General features: G+C 42.8%; 1 protein-coding gene across 2 annotated transcripts in view; it reads right to left on the reverse strand.

The window, feature by feature from the left end:
- ILRUN (inflammation and lipid regulator with UBA-like and NBR1-like domains) overlaps positions 1 to 22,663 on the reverse strand; it is a 34,797-nt gene extending 12,134 nt beyond the window's left edge. Inside the window, exons 1-4 of one of the 2 annotated variants that reach the window (XM_049831734.1) lie at positions 22,426 to 22,663; positions 7,552 to 7,706; positions 3,645 to 3,842; positions 846 to 1,174 (exon numbers count right to left, since the gene is read on the reverse strand). In XM_049831734.1, coding sequence (XP_049687691.1) covers positions 846 to 1,174; positions 3,645 to 3,842; positions 7,552 to 7,706; positions 22,426 to 22,583 — 840 coding nt within the window. In that variant the 5' untranslated portion in view covers positions 22,584 to 22,663. Of the gene's footprint in view, positions 1 to 845; positions 1,175 to 3,644; positions 3,843 to 7,551; positions 7,707 to 10,297; positions 10,330 to 22,425 lie in introns of those variants that run through there. The other variant, XM_049831735.1, reaches the window with a different exon arrangement.
- Positions 22,664 to 22,997: the final 334 nt, after the last annotated feature.

Genomic DNA, 22,997 nt, shown 5'->3' on the forward strand with positions numbered 1-22,997 from the left:
GAACTAAAGTGCTGTAGGTGAACTAACATTAGGGCTTTATTAAGTCATTCAGCAACCAAGTGTTATTGTCCTACACAGCCTGCTTAAAGTACAGTAAAGCATTTTTAAAAGATTTTAAAAATCAAACTAGTTTGACATACGACAGTACACACCTACACATACTGGCTGCATTAACAGGTGGATTCTGAATTGTAAATAATCCTGCAATTCATTTTTCACACACAAGCAAATAAAAACAGTCAAAATATCACTCAGACTCATATAGCATCCACCAAGCAAGCTTTTGAGAGAGAATTTAAAGTAAAGATAATTTAAAAGTCACCTACAATTATAAACAAGACAAGGACACAGACAGGAATAGTCATTTGATTGACTGTTCCTGACAGGTAGCTTCTGGGATCAAAATGTTGAGCTCTGTAGTCTCCCCACACCAGCTAAAAAGAAGTTATCTGATTAATCTTAGGCTTTGGGGGTGTGGTTATTTTGTACATAATTTTGAAAAGAGAAAACTCAGGAGCACATCTAGAGAGATATTTTGACTTATTTGCACACGCAACTGGAGCAGGCTCCAGCCACTAATAGTTACAGCACCCAGACAAGATTATATAAATTTTAAGAAGGACTTGAAGCAAAAACAAAAAGGTGGATCTGGTAGAGTCTATCAGAGGCAAAAGTATTTTAATATAACATGAGGAGTTGGCAGAGTCAGACAGTCAAATTCAAAACCTTCCTTAGCAGGTCTGGCAGAAGCAGAAGGGAAGGGCTTTGCAGTTTGTAACGAAGAACTATTACATACATCACAGTCTCATCACCTACCCATTCTCCTGTTCTCCCAGGGCACCTACCTTACTGTATGTCACTACCGACAAGTTGTTCGAGTGACTGCTGGGGGAGAGATTTACAGAGTTTTGTGACAGTCCATTCTGATCTTGTTCGATTTGGTCAGGAGCAGGCCCCCATGTGTTTTTGCTGATTGTGCCTAGCTCGGAACCCCCAGGGTCTTTTAGGTTGTTTTCATCTGGTTGCCTGTTCTTCTGTGGAGAGGCGAATGGGTTAAAGTTTCCTTCTACCTTGCGATGTGGTTGCGTGTTGAACTCTGTTTCAAAGGATGACAGCTGCTGTGTTACACCTAGAAGTCCTCCAACTTCCACGCTGAGGATCACCCAGATGACATCTGTTGAAAAAGAAAGACAGTCGGGTTGTCACTAGATGAAGTTTATGAAGAAGGGGGCAGAAGGAAAAAAACAGAACATGAATTCTATCCTTTACAACAGCAAGAAAAAAGACCTATTGTTTAAAATACATTTTTATGAAGCATCAGTAGTAGTGGTTAAACCCTAATTTAGTGTCCAATCTTTCAAGAAAACCAGGCAAGTTTTACTCCTACTGAACTTACATGAACCAGCTAAGAACACACAAAAAAACCCCTGACATGACAACTTGAAGCTCCATACTTCAGATTACCAATAGGATGCACTGAATAAAATAAAACCTTAAATGACTTTATCTAAGGCTACGCAGCAAGACTGAAATGAAAGCCAGAAGATATCACTGCCAATCTTCTACTCTGACAGTAAAGAAAAGGCAATGTTTTTTGTTTAGCTTTGAAAGGCTTGATTATTAAAATAAAACAACAAAAGGGTGACTTAGAAGGTAATTATGTTTATGACAATTCACTGCAAAATATCTCCATTCCAGTTCCAAAACACTCAGAGTAGGTGGATAAGATACCCAGGCCTGGTAGACTATTACACAAATTCCCAAACTACTGGTTAGAATAAGAAACATATTTACAGTTCTTTCTTAATGCGTGTCTGTCTCTTGTACATAGATAACATTGTTATTTTACTTACCATTTTATTTACACGTCATGCAAACATTCTGGTCTATTTGCATAAATACATTTCTTGGTACATAGCCAAATTCAGTTTTATTGTCTTTTTTTTTTTTCTTCTCCCCCCACCTCTCCATTAAATGTGCTCCAGTTTTGTTTTGCTGCACGGAGAGCGAGAATTAAAAAGAACAGCAACAATACCTTATCTCATCTCAGCAGATCTAATAACAGCACACCTCATGTCACATGTAATTGTTTCCAGGTTTTCTGCAGTCAAGTGCTAACCTACAAGGGGCTCTTTCGTGCTACCACTGGTGGCCTGGGGGAAGAGACAGCAGGTACTTTTGCTGTTCGGTTTTACCACCATGGCTTCTCAAGCAGCATCAATTCACTGAAGCTCTGCTTCCAGTCCCTCCCCGGGTTTAACAGGGCCGGGCTCATTAGTTTGCATTTTACGACCCAATTAAAGACAGTGGGATTTTACCTTACAAAACTACGACTTGCTTAAGGACCCTCAGCACCCTGCCAGGGCTGTAACCCCCTTACAAATACCATTAAGGCTCCACAACAGCCCAGGCCACCGCGCCCACCCCGACGCCCACCCGCTGCCCGCTGCCCCCTCCCGCGGCCGGGCCGGGCCGGGCCGCCCGCAGGCGGAGCGGCACCGCGGCGCCCCCTGCTGCCCGGCCGCGGCGCAACGCCCGGCCCGGCCGCTCGCCCCGGTGGCCCCGGTGCTACCAAAGCCGTGCCGGGATGAAAAACCACCGGGCGACAGTCCCGGCCACTTGCCAGGCCCTCACACAGCTGTTGGGCCTAACCTCCGGGGGACGGCTAGCATAAAAGCCATTAATTAAATCGCAGGGGAAGGGCACCTTTGACTCAAAGCTCGGTAGCCAAAGGGATTTTAATTTGTAGGTCATTTTCTCTCAAAACGTGCAACTTCAGGAGGTTTAGTAAGATCTTAAACTGTCGGCAGCTGGGGAAACCTCGGCTTTAGAAACACACAGGCCTGTGGCAGGCAATGCAAGCTGAACAGGCCTTTCAGCCTGTGCAGAGAAATTTATCCCCCTTCTTCAGGGACAAGCTACATCCACTTGCAACACCAGAGTCATACGTTTACTGACAATTCTGCCAAAAACCCTGTACTTCTTTCTGAGCAAAGAGTTATTTTTGACTGCGAGTGCTAACATCTCTCACTCAAACCCGTGTAACTTGGGATACTCCCAACTGCCAAAACAGACACAAAGATGTTCACAGTATAAACTAAAGCTGGCTAAAAATGACAAAGTCTCCAAATGAATGAAGATGTCGGTGGCTCAGGCTGAGGCACCAGGCAAAATATCAGAAAGTGGTTTTTAAACACGGAAAAATGGTTCATAGTAGATGCACCAAATTACTGTATTAAAACCTGGGCCTTAACTTCTCAGATAAGGTTTTCACCACTTAAATAGATTTTATGCTCGTATGCAGTTCATGATGTTCAGAGCTAGAAAACTGGGAAAGAATCCCAACAAGGACCAACTGGGAAAGAGTCTCCAGGAGAACTGTGCAAGTCCCTTTGTTTTTCAGAGCTTTGTGTAATCTGCAATTTGCTCCAGTGTTTAGAAAACAGTTCTGTGCTGACCAAGACAACAAAACAGCTCACTTGATGTTTTCTCTGTTTTCTATATTTAGTCTCAGAGCTGGCAGACCTCTACCTTCACCATGCGGTTATCAGGAGAGCATCTGCAAGGGGCCAGGAGCGTCCATTTTGTCTGCAGTGGGAACACCACGAAGAAGAGCCTGAAGTTCCGGAAAAGGGATCACTCACCTCCGTAATAGAGTCCCGTGGCGGTGCACATTCGCCACTGTCCCTGATACATTCCTGCTGTGCTGGGGCTGCACATCTGAACGCTGACGTCTGCAATCTCCTGGGGCTCCAGGGACCTGACCATCACCATGTTTACGTGGCCAAATTGGTCTCCCCCGACATACTTCAGACAAACCCCCGGGGGCCACGCCTCTGTCCCTGGGATTAAACAGAAGAAAGAATTACTGACAGTGCACCAGGAAAAGCTTTGTGTCTGTTTGTGTAAGACTGGATGAAACATGCTTATTAAAACAGTTGTGCAATTGTTGAACAGTCAAAGGAATACCAAGATACACATAACACAGCCAGCAATGGATGCTGAAGAATACAGTTTTCAGACAAGGCTTAACTGGTCCATTCTGAGACCAGCAGGACAATTTGTATTTCTGTGAATAATCTCTAGGTCGTCTTTGCACAGAAAAATTCTCAAAGTCACAGTGTAACAGCTTCAAAAGCTTCAAAAACCCCCCAACATAACTGACACGCAATATATTTTACCAATGATAGACAAAGATGAGGTCAGACCTAGATGTGGTTGTTATCCCCCCCGCCCCATTTCTTTCTGCCTCCTTACATGCAGCAGCTCCTGAGCCTTGTGACATCAAAATACATGTTATTAACACAAAGAGCTAGAAACATTTTCTTTCAGGGTTTCATTCTTTTTTAAGCCTGTTAGCAGTCTCAAGAGGAACTAATAGTTTGAACTATAATTGAAGAGCTAGTACTATTTTCTAAATGGATCTATTTCCCTTCTTGCACCAACCCTTCTCTCAGCCTTGTGCAAAGGTAGAAAAGATTGTGAACATGGGATTTATTTGTGGAGATCAATGTTTAGACTGCAGATACTGGGACTGACTGCATGACCTGGCAGTCTGTAGAGATACAGAAAACAGTTACTGCATGCAAGCACAGCCATCTTCGCCAAAGATAACAAGTACTGGGACTGACAAAAAGAAAAGTGCTTCTGAGACTCATGAAAAATCAGCTTAGTGTAATTTTCTTTTGCTTCTTTCCCAATAATGTGACATCACTAAGCCAATGACTTTAAGAATACCTCCTGCTTGGTTAAGGATGATGGAAACAGCCAAGGAAAGCCTGAACCACCAAGAAGCTTGGAACCACTCTATATCTGGTCCGAGATGAGAATGGTGGATGCTGATCTGACCTGAGGTTAAGGTTACCCCAAAGAGCACCCTTTGCAACAGCTTGTCTTCTGATTTAATCCCTATGGATTAAATAGGGATGTGAAGTGTGAAGGGGTAGTGAAGATGTGGCAGGGACTGGTTTTCTAGTCTAGTCCTTATTTCTGTAATTCACAATCTAGCAGGGAAAGCATGACATGAACAGGTAAAGTGGGATATTCAGAGTGGGGGATATATCACTACAGTTGGAAACAGTGCTGAGATAGGGAGGTCTCTGAAAGAGGAGCCAAGTGACTAGCTGACCTCAGACTATGGCATGTGGGAGTTGAGTATGAAGTCTCATCTGAAAAGGTTGGCAGCCGAGCAACATGGTTTAGTTTAAATAATTTATGTGATTTTTATCGGTTTTAATGGCTTTAGGCTTGCAAGGTGCCTAGAACACTGCAACTGATAAGCCCCATAAAATGAAATGATGATTATGTCATTCTATTTCAGTACACTCATCTCTCAGGAGATGATAAATTGTAGTAACTGTCCTGCAGAGCCAGCAGCAGCTGGGGGTAGAGTGGGAAGAGGAAATAAGTCTGTTAAATCCTGCTGCTCTTTCAGCAATGGTTCTACTATACAAACTGGTCTTTTGGCAGAGGAGCCAAGTGCCGTCCTGGAAGGTATCAGAGCAGGGTATTAGTTTTTAATAACACATATGAAAACCTGACTGAACCTAGGTTACTGCTTGCCTGCTTAAAACTGACAATCTCTCAGAGCTCTGCTTGTCATACTCGTCAGACACTAAACGCTTCAATGACACATGCCTCAGGTATTTCGTGTTCTAGAACTGAAGTCATTTAATCAAGGGTTCCTGTAGAGCTGTTAAAAACCTTGGCTTTGCTTCAGTTATCTACTTAACAAGCAGATATTATCTGGAAACACTATAGTCCTTTGATATTATACCTTAATTAAACCATAAAATGGTTTTAATATGCTATGGTCCTCCTTAAACTGCACAGTCATAACACTGTATGTGAAGTTGCGTTTAACTAAAACATGCCTCAACAACATGGTTTTAACAAGATCTGGCCTCCAGCACCACTGTCAGAGTACAGATGTACATTTTAAGAAGTGAGATTTTAACCCACACAGAAGCCAAAACAAATGTTGGCCTTGCCAGGAACTCATAAGTCAAGATTAACTCCCTTTCCTCATTTTAGAAGGCCCATGGATTTCAGAAGGTAAAACATTCCAAGAACAATGAAACATTGCTTGAACTATGGTGTTAAATTAAGGCTGAATTTGCATGCAGGAAAGAGTACATCAGAGGAACAAGAGAGGAAGGAGTCTGAAAGGAGCAAGATAGGGGTGTAGTCATAATACATGCAAATTAAGATACTAACACTGGAGAAACAAGACGTGTCAAACTTATTACATTTGTAAGACCTGTATTTGAGACAGTTATAAAAAAATTGCCAATCAATTTTTCACATTACTGGAGTTTAAGCAAGCTATACGTGTCACCTGTCCATTGAACTAAGTCAAACAAATGTAGGCAGAAAAAGTAAACTGAAATAATTAAGACCTTTCTCTAGAATACAGTCTCTATAAATTAGTGCTCTTAAACATCCCCCCCCCCCCCCCCCCCTTCTCGCCTCTCATGTCCTGATGAAATACTCCTAGATTTTTAGTATGGGTTTAGTCTCTGTTATACTTTGATATTCAGCACAAATCTGTACAGCACTTGAGTACCGCAGTTAGCTACAAGTAAGAATACTAACACAGCTGAATTTTACTCATGATGATTCATGATATTATACCTTGTTGGGCCGTCATTCTTCTTCACAAAAGTGCAAGCAGGTCAATTAAATTCAGACACACAGCTTAAACATTCATGCAACATCCTGTCATTGCAACACTTCAAGACAAGGTATTCCACTTTACATCCATGGATCCTATTTTTCTCTCTGACTACATCCCAACAGATCAGGCCCTGAGAATGTATTTTGCCTAATCTCACTTCCTGGATTCCAGTCACTGTTTTGACTTATTTCATACTGGAATGTTGTCTCTCCAGCCTTGCATCCTCTCAGCACATGAAAAAGCAATTCTGTCAAAAGTGTACTTACCCTTGCATCGCTACCTGTTCTCAGGTCATGGCATCACTGCCTCCACAGAGAACACAGTTCTATAGAAAGCTGAATGACCAAATGACAGGGATGGCCAGCGAAATGGTGTAATGAAGTGTAGTGGTAATATACAGGCTGGTCATGAGCTAAAAGGCTTTGAGATTAAAAGCAACCTCTTCGTTGACTTAAAATGTATTCCATTTGTTTGCATCAAATTATCAGAAACATGACTAGCTAAGGATTCTTAATCTATTTTCACATCTAATTACTGCCATTAAAAAAAACAACAACAAAAAACCAAAAGCCAAAACCAAATTGTACTTCAATTTCTTTTATCTAGAAGTTTCTTAGAGTTTTTGTTTGTGTGATGGCATGAGGAACAAGACCAGTGAACCGAGCTGTGCATCTTGCCACAAAATGTTTGTGCCAACGTAAGAAGGGGGAACACGCATAGGTTGGCAGCCTACCTCCTTCAGTAGCAGGGTGGCTCTATTCCAAGTTAAGCACACATGAACCTCCTGCCTTAAGCCAGCATCTCTTCCATATAGATCTGCCATCCTATCACATAATACACGCTACGTGGACTTTGCTACAGTCTAAAAGCCTTACCTGTGTTTTGTATCCTCCATGTTTTTGTAAACTGGGTATCGGGAGGGATGGACTCTCCTTCACCTATGGTGACATCTTCAACAAAGGACATGGAGGGTACATTGATATTTGGACTCTCAAAATCATAGTAGGCTCCAATGGCGGCTTGTAGATTCCTAGAAAGCAAAAAAAGCAGATTACAACCTGAAGTACAGGTGGGTTGGGTCCTTTTCACAGGTTTACGTATGTCATCCTAAACAGTTAAGCGAAAATATTATCCAGACTTTATTAGCTCTGCTGCTTATGTTTTTTTAAAGCTTTCATCTCTATCACACATGGATTCTCCAAGATAACAGAGCTCAAAATACAGCATTTTACTCACCAGGGACACTATTTTAGACCGCTTTTCTACTCTGCTTCTTATTTTCACTAGAAATCTTGGAACTTAGAAGTCTTGGAGACCTCTACCGCATTAGTTCTTTATGAAATTTGCAGAAAAGTTCAAGAGATACTGAGGGAAGTGCTACGCAGCAGCATGTAAACAACAGGGCAGTTTATTTGTACCAGCCTTTTTTCCTGAGCTAATTTCTAAAGGACTGAACTTCTCCATTTCATTTTGGCACAAAAGGTCCAAAAGGAGCACGAGATGAACAAAACATGAAGAACATTCTTGTGATAACTCTTGGGGCCAAAGGATATCAGTAGCTACAGATAACTCAAGCCTTGCTGCTTTTGAAACATATGGTCATGTATGAACCACGAGTACTCCAAGACTATTTATTAATCATTAAAGTGCCTGCTCAGCTCTGGGTAGTCACAACTCAAAGGAACTTATAAACCATCTGAGTCAAAAGTTCTTACTGAATAAAGACAAAGGACAGTGGAAGTCTGCGATACATTAAGGATGTTCAGAAAGCCACAAATGCTATTGATTCCTGGGTCACGGCGTAGCTGAAACTCATATGATAATTAATTTGAAAAGAGGAATAGTCAAACAGGAAGAGGATTCGTGAGTCTTAGCTCCTGTTCCACGATATACTATTAAGTTATTATATAAGCGTTTGGCAAGTCATGTAATTCCTCTGTTTACGCACGTCTGTGAGGTTGTGGCCCTAATTTACATGTTGTGAGTAGGTGCTGTGAAAATGGAGATGAGTAAAATCTCACCAAATGCAATGGGCATAACAACTGCCTTCATGATTACAAAAATCTGTGTTGCTTATTTGAGCAGTATAGAAAAAAATCCCAAAAACTTCAAGAACTGGGAACCACCACCTAAAACAAAGCCACGTAGAAGGCTAGTCAGAAGCTGTGCTATATGGGTACAGCGATAAACTGAGGGTTTGTATTGTGTGGTGGAGTGTCATGTGTCTAAACCAAAGCCAGAAAGCCAAGGTGAAAGCAAGAGAAACATTTGCAGCATGACCCTGAGAAAGAGCAAACATAGGGCTTTTTGGACTGCTTGCCAGCTGGAAAGAGGCTCGAAACGGTGAGCAAAGAAACTGCCTCCTGTTCAATTCCTACAGCATTCAAGGGGGGAAAAAAAAAAAAAACAACTAAGAAAAAAACAGACATTCTGGGTAAAATCAGAACTGCATGGGAGAAGTATCGCTGCTTTCTCCTCACAGAAAACACAGGAGACCCCAAGCATAGTAGCTAATAGCACTGGAGCTTGGGTCAAAGGGGGTAATAGCAGTATTAGGCAGATCTGCGAGCCACCCGCAATGGGGGTGGGTGGGAGAGGACCTAAACAACAGATGTATCAGTTTGGTAATCCATCACGAATGACAGAAGATAATCACGCTGTGTTAACCGCAGGAGTTACTGACATTCTGCTAAGTCTCCCAGCGAACAGCCAAAGTGTTAGGAGGCACTGGAGGAATGTTCTGCACAACACAGCCACAGTGATCGATTGGCAAATTCAGCAAACTGAGCCTTGCAGTGAGACCTTTCACTATCAACAGGGAATGCACTTTGATACGAAGGGGAGACAGAAGAGCTACCGTGTAAGATTTCCATGTTTAGAACAATGAATTTCAGACCAGAAACCATTATTCAGCTTGAGGCATTTTCTACTTAGGAGTGTCAGGGCTATATTTAATACAGCCAGCTCAGTCAAATGCTACAGGAAGGGTGCATGTCACATTAGCCAATAAATAGAGACAAATGCTCAGTTTTACGTCACCAACCGCCTGTTGCTTATACACTGCACAAGATTTACATAACTCACAACAGGGCTGTGCCAAGAGACTCCTGTTCGCTCAACCAGCTAACACAATGATCTAGAGTTTAGTTTTCACTAGGATTTCTTCCTGTATTACAGCAATCCAAGGCAAAAGGTATTCTAAGAGCTACAAAAGACAGCTCTTTCTCTTCCTAATCCACTACTACATAAATACATGTTCAGATATACCACAACACTGTGTGAGTTATGATTCTGGAATCAGTAGTAATGACCTTTTATTGACATTGAGAGGAAAAATCAAAAGTTCCAAAGGGAAGATTTCTACTGTAATTCCTTGTAAGGCAGCCTGCACTGTTTTTTGTTTGCTTGGCTGTAAATAAGCTTCAAAAGGTAGTGGGCTATTTGTGCACATAGGCCCTATGCCAACCCTCTTCCACTCCCTGTGTCATATTTCATTGCTTGCTTTGCCATTGGGAAACAACTCCAGTCCTCTGCAGCATTTAGTTAAAAACTAACTAAAGGGGAACACATGCTGAAAAACAGATTTGCCACCCTTTTGTGATCAGATATGCACAAACCCACCTTCCTGCTCCCACCATTTTGATCAATGTGCAGCAGGTTTTGTTTGGGGTGAGCCCTTTTGCATGTTTGGCTACATCTTGGCCTTCCCACTAGAAAGTTAAAAAGAAGCTTCCAGAAACTAAAGAGAAATTGAAAGTGGTAAGAGCCAAAGTCAGGATGACAAAGCAAATCTGACTTAAGTTCTTTGACACAGACAACCCTAAGAGATAGCCACTGAAGGGCTGTACGGCACCACTCTGCTGCAAGAGATAGCCACAGCGCTCACATTTTAGTCATGTTCTCTGCTTACACAACCAGCAAAGCCAGCAATGTATCACTGCTTAGCTTTGTTTCCACTCTTTCCAAGAGACAGCACTCCCCCTCCTTTGCTGCCCCCCCAAAACCCCTAAGTATCAGTTTGAATGCAGTACTTTGCTTGGGGAAAATGAGTGCCATTTGCAGAGGCCAACTATTAGCAACCTGATTATTTGCAGATTTTTGAGACAAAGGAGTACATCCTGCTGCTCTGCCTTTCTACTATAGGCACAACATTAGTGGAGTTTACAAGCAAATGCAAGCATTAATGAGAGAGATGTCTTCAAGGTCAAAAACACTCAAGGCCCTGAAGTTTGACTTTTTTTTTTTTTTAATATATATAAAAAAATTTTTCTAGGTCTTCACTCTTGTGTCCCAGCTGTAATTGCATTGGATAAACTGCAGATAGTTCAGGGACAGGAATGAAGAGTTAGACCGCTGAGAGGAAGGGGTTATCATCTAAAGACTTCTGCTTACACATCCGTGCCTGCTTTATTTTACTCCTCCTAGGTGTGCCTTGCAACACACTACCCCTTTGCTCTCTACCATATGAGATAAATTACTACTATAAACCAAACAACTTTGAAACGAAGATGAGCATGCCAAATCCAGCCAGTGTAATTTACATGACTGATCTCTCATAATTACAGGGATGGCCATACATCTCTTCCTTAACATAGGCCTTCAGGTGTCAGGTCCTCCTTAGCTTTCCTAAATTAAGCAATTTTACCATTTTTAGAGCAGTCCTGGACTGCAATAGTTTGTAGCTCCACCATAGTTACTGAGCAGGTCTGACAGGATTTAGGCTCAAACTCCTGAAAAAAGCCTGCAATCAGAAGTCACCCCAGCGATGAGGTGAGCCTACTTAAAATCAACACCGTGCTCAATTTTAGTCCTAAGAGCAAGATTCTGGAAAGAGAGAGGGGAGAAGGCAGCAAATAAAGGTTATAGCTCCATATTATCAACCAAATCCATTCTAATTATCAGTATCCCACTCCTTCCTCTCCAAGGGCACCCATGACTCTTATGTGTCAAATGCTTTTCCAACAAAATACTACCCGCAGAACCAGCGAAAGTGTTCCTTTTCAGATCAATTCTTTTGCTCTGCTGCTTTGTTTCAAGCCTCAGGAGCTAAATTACAATAGTGAAGTTAAAACCTTCTCTGCTAATAGCTCTGGAGATGTCCCTTAACAACTCTTAAGTGTTTGCAAAGAGGTGGTTTATCTTGAGCCATTCCTTCCCTCCCCAGTTTCTTCCAGACAGCCTTTTGTTATGTTAAACCAATATATTTAGAGAGTAATTACTCCCAATTAACTAGGTCACCACGCAGTATTCAAAAATAAAAGAAACTCTTCCAAATCAATTCACAGACTAGAGGCCTCATAACAAAAAGCAATATACAGGTAATTAGAAATATTTTTTTATTAATTGAATCAGATCCTTCTTTTAGGAGAATGAAGAAACCAAAGCACTGAGGCTTACTCACTGCAGCCTTATGCAAAGCAGGGCACAGGCGTAATACCTAATCCTTCACTTACCAATAAAACGCATGATTCTTTCAACACACAGAAGTTAAGCATCTTGGGAAGGAAAGCAACACAAACAGGTCGTCCTAACAGACGAGACAAGAGACATTAGAGTCCTGGCAAACAGATATTCTCAAAATAGGTAGAGGGAAAGTGAGTTGGAAGAATCGTCCACCATCCAGCAGCTGTAACCTTCCCACACACCGCTCCCACCAGCCATCGTGCATGGCGGACACAAGGAATGGTATTGTGGTTTTGTTTTCAATCCATCAGCTTAAAGATCTGAACTCGAAAAAAAAGCACTTATGATGTGCAGGTTGTCTAATGTATGTGCTGACACATAAGAACTCCACTCCAAAAAACATTTACAGTAGAAAGCAACAACTTAAAAAATAAAATTTTAACTACAAATGTTATTGGAACCTGTAAGTTTTCATTTATTGTCAAATTCTTTCATGAAAGATCCAAATATTTTTTTTCTTTTTAAAGAAAGATTGGGGGGGTGGGGTGGTGGTATAAAAATTCAAATAAAATCACAGCTTAAGCTCAAAATCCAGCATGCAAATTTTGTTGTTACTAACTCCTGCCCATTCCTACAGCCACACCACCTATCACCAGCCAATGGGTGAAAGTTTCTAGTGCTCCGATTCTCCTGAGCTGTCAGAAAAGCAAAAGCTAGAGTTCTCAGTGCAATATCAAGTTAGCCTTCAACTCAGAATTTCACACGGGATGTAGCCCTTAGATCATACACAGACAATAAGTAGAGGACATTTATTAAGTCAAGTAGAAAGCACTTTGACAAATGGACTCGGTCACTTTGCTGTACAGAGCAACTGTAATAAAGTGAATGCCAAGTTACATTTCTCTCCCTCTGTGGGGAGGGAAAAGCCAGGCAAGTGCCCAAACTGTAATATATGTTCGTTGTATGTCCTCAGCACTCACATATGGTGCAGTATTTTGTCATGAGAAAAGCAATGTGGGTATTACTCTCCTGGAAACACAGAATGCAAAAACTGAGCAGCAATATAAAAGTACAATAAAATCTCAAGAACATAATATATTAGGTAGAACACCTTGTACTCTTTCCGTAACTGAATTCTCAACCTTTACAGACCTTTTTCTTGTTTTCCAAATGCAGTATGTAACCAGGCACTGTAATACCCCATAAGGTGTTAAAAACAGAAAGAAATGTGCAAAAGAAATAGTGCAGCAGATGGGTAATTTCTCACTCCTAAATAATGGAACATCTCTACATGATACAGGTGGGAGAGACTAAAAATGTATATGGAGGACATCCAAATGAGGCAATCCTAAGTCCACTCTTTTTGTCTCTTAGTCTCTAGAATCTTATTTGGATTTTATTTGCCCCAGCTACTAGGGAATTGGACTGATAACACTACAGGCTAGGACATCTCAAACAGCTATCCTATTGCTCCTGACATAGGAGACGCCTCACTCAAACCTTAGAGAAAGCCGAAGGGGGCAGGGGGAAGAGATATGCTCATTACGCCACAGGGAAGCACTTTTACCTGGAGTTTTCAATTCAAACATTTTCAATAGGGATGACACGTGGCAATTAAGTGGAAAGTCTCAAGATGTTTTGAAGGACTGGAATTTTAATCAGCAAATAGCTTTCAATAGACTTAATTTCAGAATTCAAAATTTATGTATCGGTTATCTTCATTCTTAACCTCTCTTACACTAAACCATGAGGCTGGGGAGCTACCTTAAAAGATGTTAGATGATCCAAAAGGACCACTGAGGGAAGCTGAACTTACACAGCTGAAGGAGCGGGAAAAAAAGAGCTGGCTAATTCGAAGCTTATGTATTTTCTCACATGAAGCCGCAGGAAAACATTTCATTGTCTTCGCTGAAAACAGCCAGTTCCAACTACAAGTGGGATGTTCCAGGAAGAAGACAGAAACCTGTGGTGACTAGAAGCAATACCGGGCTCTCTGCAGGGGCAGCACAAGGAAAGAAACCGAGGCGCCGCAGAAGAGTCACACCATTTTCAGTGCACCCCAAACCACCAAAGGAAATCACTTTCCTTTAGCAGGCTTTTATATACATACAAAGACATGCACATTGGCAGTTTAACCATTATCGTGGTGCCTGCGCTTGGCTGAGCGCTGTACCTTGCCAAACAACGGCAAGCAGTCTCAATGACAGAATCAATACTACGATGCTGCTATAAGCACAACCCCACACAGCCATCCCCAGCAGCTGAACCCTCCTAAAGCAGGTGGTCAGGAGCTTTAACTGTGGGGTAAAATATTTTGAGAATGTCACAGCAGGAGCTGCTCTCTACTTGCTGCCATTGAAAACAGGCAACAGCTCTTCCCAGTGGAAAGTAATCAAGAGCTGCCAGTACGCAAAAGATTCTGTAACTGCTAATTCCTCAGTATAAACTATGTCACCAATCTATAATTGTCTGCATTAAAGTGAAGGGGGATTAAGCTACAGAAACTGTCTGAGAACAAGTTCAGGCATGTAAGGCAGTCCAGCTGGACTAAAATTATATTGTACCCAATTCCTTCTGCTACAGTTGTCTGCTTACATTTCCATTTCACATGCGCCCAATTTTTACATGTTTTGTAACTTGGAGAAAAGCACAATTATAGTATGTTCCATAGTTAAAAATACAATATATTTAAAGTCTAGATTTCATTCAAAATAATCGGGTCAAAATTTGAGTTATTCTGGAGAGGAGGTGTGTGTTTGGGTTTTTTAATGCACTAGATAAAAGCTGTCCAAGAAAACATTTCTAATTAATTCTATAATGTTGTTATTTTGAGTAGCTTCAGAGGACAGTTTTGGACACCAGAGATGCAACAGTCTACAATAGTTCACACGTACCAAGACGACATCCACTGTGCTTTAAGTTAGCCGCAACAGATTAAACAGTTTACAAACTATTTTCTGCTCCCCAGCCACAGGGTATGAATTGACCCTATGTGCACACTGCTTAGCAGCAGCCACACACAGCTCAGAGATTGCCAGTCTGTTCTGACATTTTTGGCGACAGTACATCAAGAACCACAAGCCTTGTTTCTATGGTGTCTTTTCTGCCTGTAAGGACAGCAGTTCATCAGCTGTTTCAGAGTAAGAATGCCATCAAGTTTAAATCCTCATCTTCCCTCTTCCCTACTACTTAACTTTATCAAAACGCAAACTATGTTTTAAACCAAGCCCTTCACCCTTCTCACTGGATTCAGTTCAATTGGTCACCACCTACAAATATTAATCGGACTAGAGTCACATTAAGACCTAGATTACTTAAAAAACTTCCTACGTACCAAGACACACAAAGAACACAAGACTCTCTTGTTTTTATCAGCTGATACAGGAAGAAGAGAAGCAAAGTTAATATGACTTCCTACCCACTGCTATCCCTTCCCTAATAGATGCCTGGATGAGTACTGAACAAACCCAAAGAAGTTTCCAGGGAAGGAGGAGGACCGAGTTGAAAGATCAGGTCTCAGGTTTCCTGCCTCCTCCAGACACGAGGATTCCCCGCACTGCCCTCTCAAAAGGAAAGCAGTATCAAAACTAAGCTTGAGATTTACATAGAGCAGTGGGGAAGTTTTTCTCAGATTTATCTGAATGTAGATTAGCAAATGTAAAATCATAGCAGTCCCACAGACTGAGACAAAGAGCAGACAAAATGTGCACAGCAGGGACCCCTGAACTCTTCTTAGGTAAAGCACACACCACCACTCGCAATAGCATAATAATCTCTATGACAAATCCAACAGTGCCAATGTGAACATGAAAGAGGGGTTTATATTCATTAGTTCAGGGAAAGAGAAAATCCCATCGTGTGTTGTTTTATCCTACCTTCCCTTTGACTTCTCACATGTGGAGAAAAAGAGGAAAACTCAGTAAACGTAGCAAGACAGAACATCTACTGAAAATCAGAGTTCTCTGGTAGCAGTTGATAAGTTTACTGGACATCAACAAAAATGTTGCCTTCAAACAGCTGAGGAAACCAAATTAATTTGTTTACACTTCAGTCAGGATTTCCAAATAAAAACTAGAGAAGAGATCTTGATACAAGACCAGATAAGAACAGACTTTTTCCCCACAACAAACGTACAACAACAAAATCTAACCATATTAGGTCTATAATCAGAAGTATTTGATCAGTAATAGGAGAGATGCATACTTGCATCTAGAGAATGATATAAAACTAGTGTTTTCATTTAAGAGATCAACTAAATTCTTGCAGGGTTGCTGGTTTTTAAGTAAGGGTTGGAATAAAAATGCAGGTATTTTAATGGCAGCAGCTTGTTGCAGTGAACCCGTCTATACCAGACCAATCACATAGAGCCACACTATAATCAGTAAAATTGGCTTTTGATATAACCACACAATCAAAAGCTTCATGGCACAGCTAAGGCCCCACATTCCACCTCAATATTCACATTCTGACAGGCAATGCCTCAAATCTTTACAGCTTCACAGTCTGACTTTGCATGTCCTTACATTTGCCTTCTATATATGCTTTTCCCATAGATCTTTGAAACATAGCACACAACTATTTGAAGACTGGAAAAATACTATACTATACCGTAGGATGACTAGGTATATCATCCAACAAACTCTTTAAATACAGTAAGCACAGGAAAGCCAAGGACATTGAGATGCAGAACCTGCCTGCACGCTGGTGCTATCCTTCAGCCAACACGTGTCTGTGTCCAAGCTGAGAAGGAGCATTTCAAACCCGAGTGTTGCCTGACAGAGACTTGGACAGCTTCTTTCAAAAAGCAGTCCAAAAATATGTTAACTGAGGACATCTACAAGCTTTTTTTTTTTTTAATGGCAGTTCTGCAAACACCTGCAAGGTTAAAAATCATGATAGACCAGGAGTACTAGTGTTACCCTTTGTGAGAAATGCATCGTGTATGAATGAATCCTGTTGATTTGAGTCTGTTATGTTAAATTCTGTATGTCCTGATGTCTTACCTAAATACACTTCAAGTATTTCTCTGAATAGTACCTATACTCCAGCACTAATATCAAGTGTAAATAAATATGCTTTCATCCACAGATCCAAGTTTTACTTAAAGTAGCATGCCGTCATCTTTGCTAGAAAGCAAAAATTAAACACTTACACAAAGTCAGTGTAAAAGCAATTAAAAAAACCTATTAGCTAAAACATGTCTTTAGACTCTCAATCAAGTACATCCCCTTCTGGGTAATATAGGTGGTTCATTTGATATAAAGAATTCAAACAGCCCACCCACAGGGATAAAACTGTGCATTTATAAGGCAATTTTAATTTTGTTAAAAGTCAAAATTCTGTCTGTTCTCCAAGACCAATAAAACACTTGCAAAAAAAAAAGTTAGATACATTTTCCTTGCTGTGCTGGAAAATTTCAGATTTCTGATGTAAAAATTGGTATCACCACTAGCTAATCCCTACCTCACCTTGGCTCCCCTCACTCATACAGAAATGCCCTACATCTTACACAATACAGAAAGGTTTTTACAGCAGATTTCTGTAGTATTTTCAGAGACAAACTTATAAATATTTTCATGCAAAATGTCATCTTTAGAGTACTAGTTAAATCATGACACAGCCACAAATTCTTCTAAGCATATAAAAAACCTGAGGACCTCCAGAAGAGATCTGACTACCTTACAAAAAATGACCTTAAAAAGACCTTTTTCACCAGAAAGCTAGATCAAAAAAGGCTAGCGTTAGCAACAATAAAACTTTTTCCCCACACACACAATGGAAGGCATCATTATCTGACACATTTCAATTAAATATCACACCTACTACACTAATAAAAATTCAGCTTTCTAAACAAAAGCTAAAAAAGAGAACATAAAGAAATATTACATGTAAATTACTGAAATATACATACATTAAGTCTTCCAAATTAGGAATCCCTTCACAGCCAACTGTGTTGAAATATGGATTTTTAAATCCAGCACCACTAGCTACTTCAAATCAAATTAATTCACTTTCTCACAGAATCAAAGAAGTTCCAAGCCTTACGCTGCAGCCTCTCACCCTCAAAGTTGGTATACTGTCCAATTAAAAAAAATAAATTCTTCTTCCTCATCACTATACAATTTCCATACCGGCTTTGGAGGAATCTAATGACTTTCATGAAATTGGCCTTAAGAGTGTCAACAAAAAATAAAATGCATGTTCTGGGCAAAGTTTCCACTGCTTTTACACTTACACTAATCCATATTGCTGGAAACCAGTCAGGGCTAGGCTGACACTTAGGAAGTTTTGTTTTGCAAGTGCTTTCAAAAAGTCCAGTCTGCCCTGGTACCATCTATCCAGAGTTCTACAACTGTTCTTGTGTGAGGAAGGCTGTAAGTAGGTATTTTGGCACAGACTCATTCAGCATCAACTGTCTGACCTAAACAATCCCCATTTTTAAAACATTAGCACAAAGGGTTTTCAGAAGGAGTTTCTTATGTAGGTAGACTGAGTCCAGACAAGTTCAGACATGTTCCTGGCCATACTATCACATAACACTGAAGAGCTGTAGTCAACACCTGGAACTTAACTTTACCACAAAAATCACTCCTCACAGCCCCCTCCCTCAAACCTGCGGTGCTGGATGTGCTTCAGTGTGCAGGCAGCCGGGCTTCTGCATTGCATAACATCTGGAGGGGGGAAGGGAGCAGTGAGAGTTAAGCATGCCATTTAATGGAGGGTGGATTTTTATCCTAGATGCAATGGCAGCAAAATGCCCTCCCAACTACACTGCCTGGGTTTTCCTCCCGAGGAAGAAACCTTTTGGTGCCAAAACATCTTTTGGAGAAGTTCACTTTTGGCTCTAGGCCAAAAGCGAAAGCTCAACCTCTCACTCTAAAGCCTCACAACTTCTAATGAAAAATTAAATAAATAAATAGTAAAGACAGACAATGTGTGCTGCCATTAAAGAATGTACGGCCAGGACTCTCAGCAAGGGCAAAGTTGGATTTATGGAGCAGAAAGCTAAGAAGTTAGAACAGCCCACAAACAGAACTCAATGTGTAATTAAAAAAAGGCAGAACTCTAGGAAAGTGTTTAATAAATAACAGGGAAAAAGACAACTCACCAAAGTGTTTAACCTGTATTTCTTGAAGATCAAGGAACAGTCTCAGAAACTTAGGATGCATATGTTCTACCTGAAGCATTTTTGCAATATTGTTAATAAAACCAGCTGGCAGTTTCTTAGTACTGCCCCAAGACTGCCGGAACTTTGAAAGCACATCGAGCAATTCCAGGTAAACTGGAGAAATGGACAGACTTTGAAAGGCTATTTACAAGTATCTATATTGCTCCACAATCAACCTCTAATTTTTTTCCCCATATTGGCTGAACAAGCTATTTTAAAATAATCCCTCTATTTCAGCAGAACTGCAAAGTCACTTTAAATATGTTAAATACAATTACTAACGATTCTATTGGGAATATTCTTTCAAAACACATTACAGCTCAGGTTATTTGCTGCACAATACATGAAAGACATACAACAGGGAAGTCACTTCAGGTCTGGAGACTACACAATTATCACCAAAGAGCAGCTTGCCACACTTGTGAAAAAAGTTCTAGTGAAAATTATTTACGTCTTTGTTAAGTAACCTATACATGGGCATCGCTAAAAAGAACCCAGTCTACCAAGTGAGTGCACTTCTCTCACCCCTGCCGTGAGCTCCCTCAACCATTTCCTGCAGATAAGCATTAATCCTGGTGCAGAAAGAGAGAGAAGGAATCATCACTGCAGAAAAGTGCCATACCTTTAACAAAAGGAAAAGCATCTTGACAGTCTCATCGAGACAAATTATTTGCAGGACAGACTTGTGATAGAAGATTCCGACCTGAATTCTAGGCCACAAAAAACAAACCCAGTAGGCCACTGCCTAACATCAGCTAGGGCAGTGTGGATTACACAGGGTCCTCCAACATGACAAAGGAAAGGTGTTTCCAGAAAAGGAGAATGTGTCTCGATTGCAGCTTTTTATAACGACCGAGAGCAGGGTTAGTATATTCAGGCCGATAACCCGAAGGCCATACTAAGAAGAGGTGGGAGCTCGAGAACGGGACAGAAACACAGCGCCAGAACTGCAAACTGCACAAAACCAGGCACAACAAATGATACTGCAGGTCAGGAAAGCAGCGCCCTGGCAAGAACACACGAGAAAAACGAGCAGCACCTGTCAGCATACCTAACTCAACTCCCTGCTGTTGAAAGGTTAAACTCTCACAGGCTTTAAGCCCACTCTAAGAGTAATCACACTACAGCCTGTACTTATTTTCATCTACTCTTGTATACATTACACCAACTTAACAGATTTCCTTTTTACACGCCCCCATCCGTCTACAAGGCTGATCAACTAATACTTCAAAAAAATTTTGAAAACTTCTGTGTTCAGAACCAAGCTAGCCACTGGAATTGTGAAATGAAAGCTATTTTCATCATGTAAGATTTTCTTCAACTGTAATTAAAAGATTTTTTTTTTTTTAAAAAAGCCATTGGTTCTAAGATTGTATTTGAGATACTGTTACTTCAAAAATAAATCAAATACTCCTAGAAAAGAAAGAGCTTCTTCAACACAAAACTATGATTATACATAGTATCTTCATGAGTAACATTCAGGTTCAGCTCTGCTAAGCTTTCTGCTTTCCCAAGGAACATCACAGGAAAAAAAAACCCCAAACCAACAGCATTACGCTGCTGTGTCAGTAGTTTTATTCACATTATGGACACACGGATAAAGTGGGAAAGCATCTTCTGCCATGAACCACTTCTCCAAAGCAAGCTTCTGAACTCCTCGAGAGAAACCTTCTTTCGCATCATATCAGCTTACAAAGCCCATGGTGTATTATTTGCTATTCCCTTACTCCCTCTGCAGATGCAGATTTGCCAATATAATTCAATATAGAGCTGTAGAAGGAGAGAAGGACGGAAGGAAAAAGGTGACAAAGTTGTCTTATTACTGTTTACTAGTTCAGCAATTCCGTGCAAGTTTTTTCCTAACTGTTGATATCAAGACCTTCGCTTGGAATTCAAGTTTCAAACCTGAGGTTTCTGGATTTGGTGTTATACCCCTAAGAAAAAAACAGTAACTCCAGCTTAGCTAAGTAATCTCTGCTAGCAATATCTGAAACAGAAAACACTTTGCTCTCCTGCATACGTCACAGTGAAGAGATGCAAACCTAACAAGAGGCTCGCTTTTTTGGTTAGTGCCCCACACAACAGCAAAGCTGTTTGAGATGGCTTAAAAGATGCGAGTGGTAATAAAGAGTCAAACCTCACAATTCAGACAGCAGCAATTTCACAACATTCTTTCGCAGTCACTGGGCTCACGGCACCACTAACACTCCTGGTTTCTGTTTTTTACCATTATATTGCCTATTTCCCACGTTTTTCTCGAGCTGCAGCTTCCCTGGTAACCTGTACCTGCTTTTTTTCTAGGGCAGACACAGGGAGCCTTTGTAAAGCCAAAATAGACACCAAAAGCCAGAGTATTTAGAGAGACACCCCTAGTTTGCAAGCAGGTGCTAAGTTTTTGCCAAACACCTGGGTAACTTTCACGCAGAGACCTCGGCAGCTTTAACACTTCCACAGCGCCTTTCCACCACAATTTCCCCTCTTTCGGAAGCCGGCTGTGGGGTCCAGGGCACCGTACTCCATCCCTGACTTCTGCTCATCCTCCGGGCTCCGCAGAGAAAGCGCCCTTTAAGAGCTCCTAGGTCCGCTGGATCACATGCCCCTCTTCCTATCAATTAGTCACTCTTTAACAGCTTTGCAGCCCTTTGACCGACGAGCTCCTCGAACTGGCAAAATCACAACCCCAAGCTGGAGACGGGAGGCGAACCCGAGTGCCTCCTCAGCCCCGTCCCGCTCCTCTCCTCCTCCGCGCTGCCATGATAGCTCCCGCTCCCTCCCCACCACACACACACACACACCACCCCGCCCCGCCGGTTCGCCCCGCCATCGCCGACCCCGGGGAAGGGGAGGGGAAAGGGGGGGCCCGAAACAAACACCGCCTCACCCCGCCGGGGCCCCGCGGGCGGCGGGACGGGCCTGCCGTCCCCTGAGGCGGATCGGGGCGGCGGGGAGCGGGGGGAACTAAGGCCGCCAGCCCGGCTCGGTGCGCGGCCCCCTGAGGGCCGGCGGCCTCCCGAGGTTCACCTCAGGCGCTCGGCCTCCGCGGGGCGGGCGGGCGGCCTCCCGCCCTTCCCCTCAGCCGCCCCAGGGCCGGCGGCCTCTCGCCGCGTCCCGTCCGTCCGTCCCGTCCCGTCCCGTCCCCCCTCCAGTACCGGCGGCCGCCCCCCCCAGTCCCCCGCACCAGTTGGTCATGTCGAGGAAGAAGGCGCAGCCGGCGGGGCTGAGCTGGAAGCCGAGGAGCCGCTGGAACTCGCCGATCAGCACGTCCTTGTCGGTGGTGCCCAGGCAGCTGAACTTCTGCATCAGCTCCGCGTCCAGGTCCACGTCCATGCCCTCCATGGCGCTCTGCGGTCCCCGCCGCCCCGGGGGCCGCCCCGCTGCCGCCGCCGCCGCCGCCTCAGCGCCGCATGGGGGCGAGGGGGGGAGCGCGGGCACGGCGGGGGGGGGGGGGGTGGGGGGGCGAAAAGGGGGGGGGAGGGGAGGGGGCGCGGGCGACGCCAGGCGCTGGCGGCACCGCGCAAGCGCCGCTCCGCCTCGCGCGAGGGGCACGCGGCCCTATGACGCCACGGCGCTCTGGCGCGGTGGCGTCACCCCACGCGCGGCGTGGGAGAAGGGAGGAAGGGGAGGGCGGGGGCGGAGCGTCGGCGGCCCCGGTGCGCCCTCGGCGGGAAGGAGAGGAGCAAGGGCGAGGGGGGCGGGGGCGCGTATGCAAAGGAGTGTTTTGCATAGGAGGGAGGGCGGGGCCGGGGGCCG

The sequence above is a fragment of the Accipiter gentilis genome, chromosome 29 (assembly GCF_929443795.1).
Source record: "Accipiter gentilis chromosome 29, bAccGen1.1, whole genome shotgun sequence".
Lineage (NCBI taxonomy): Eukaryota > Metazoa > Chordata > Aves > Accipitriformes > Accipitridae > Astur > Astur gentilis.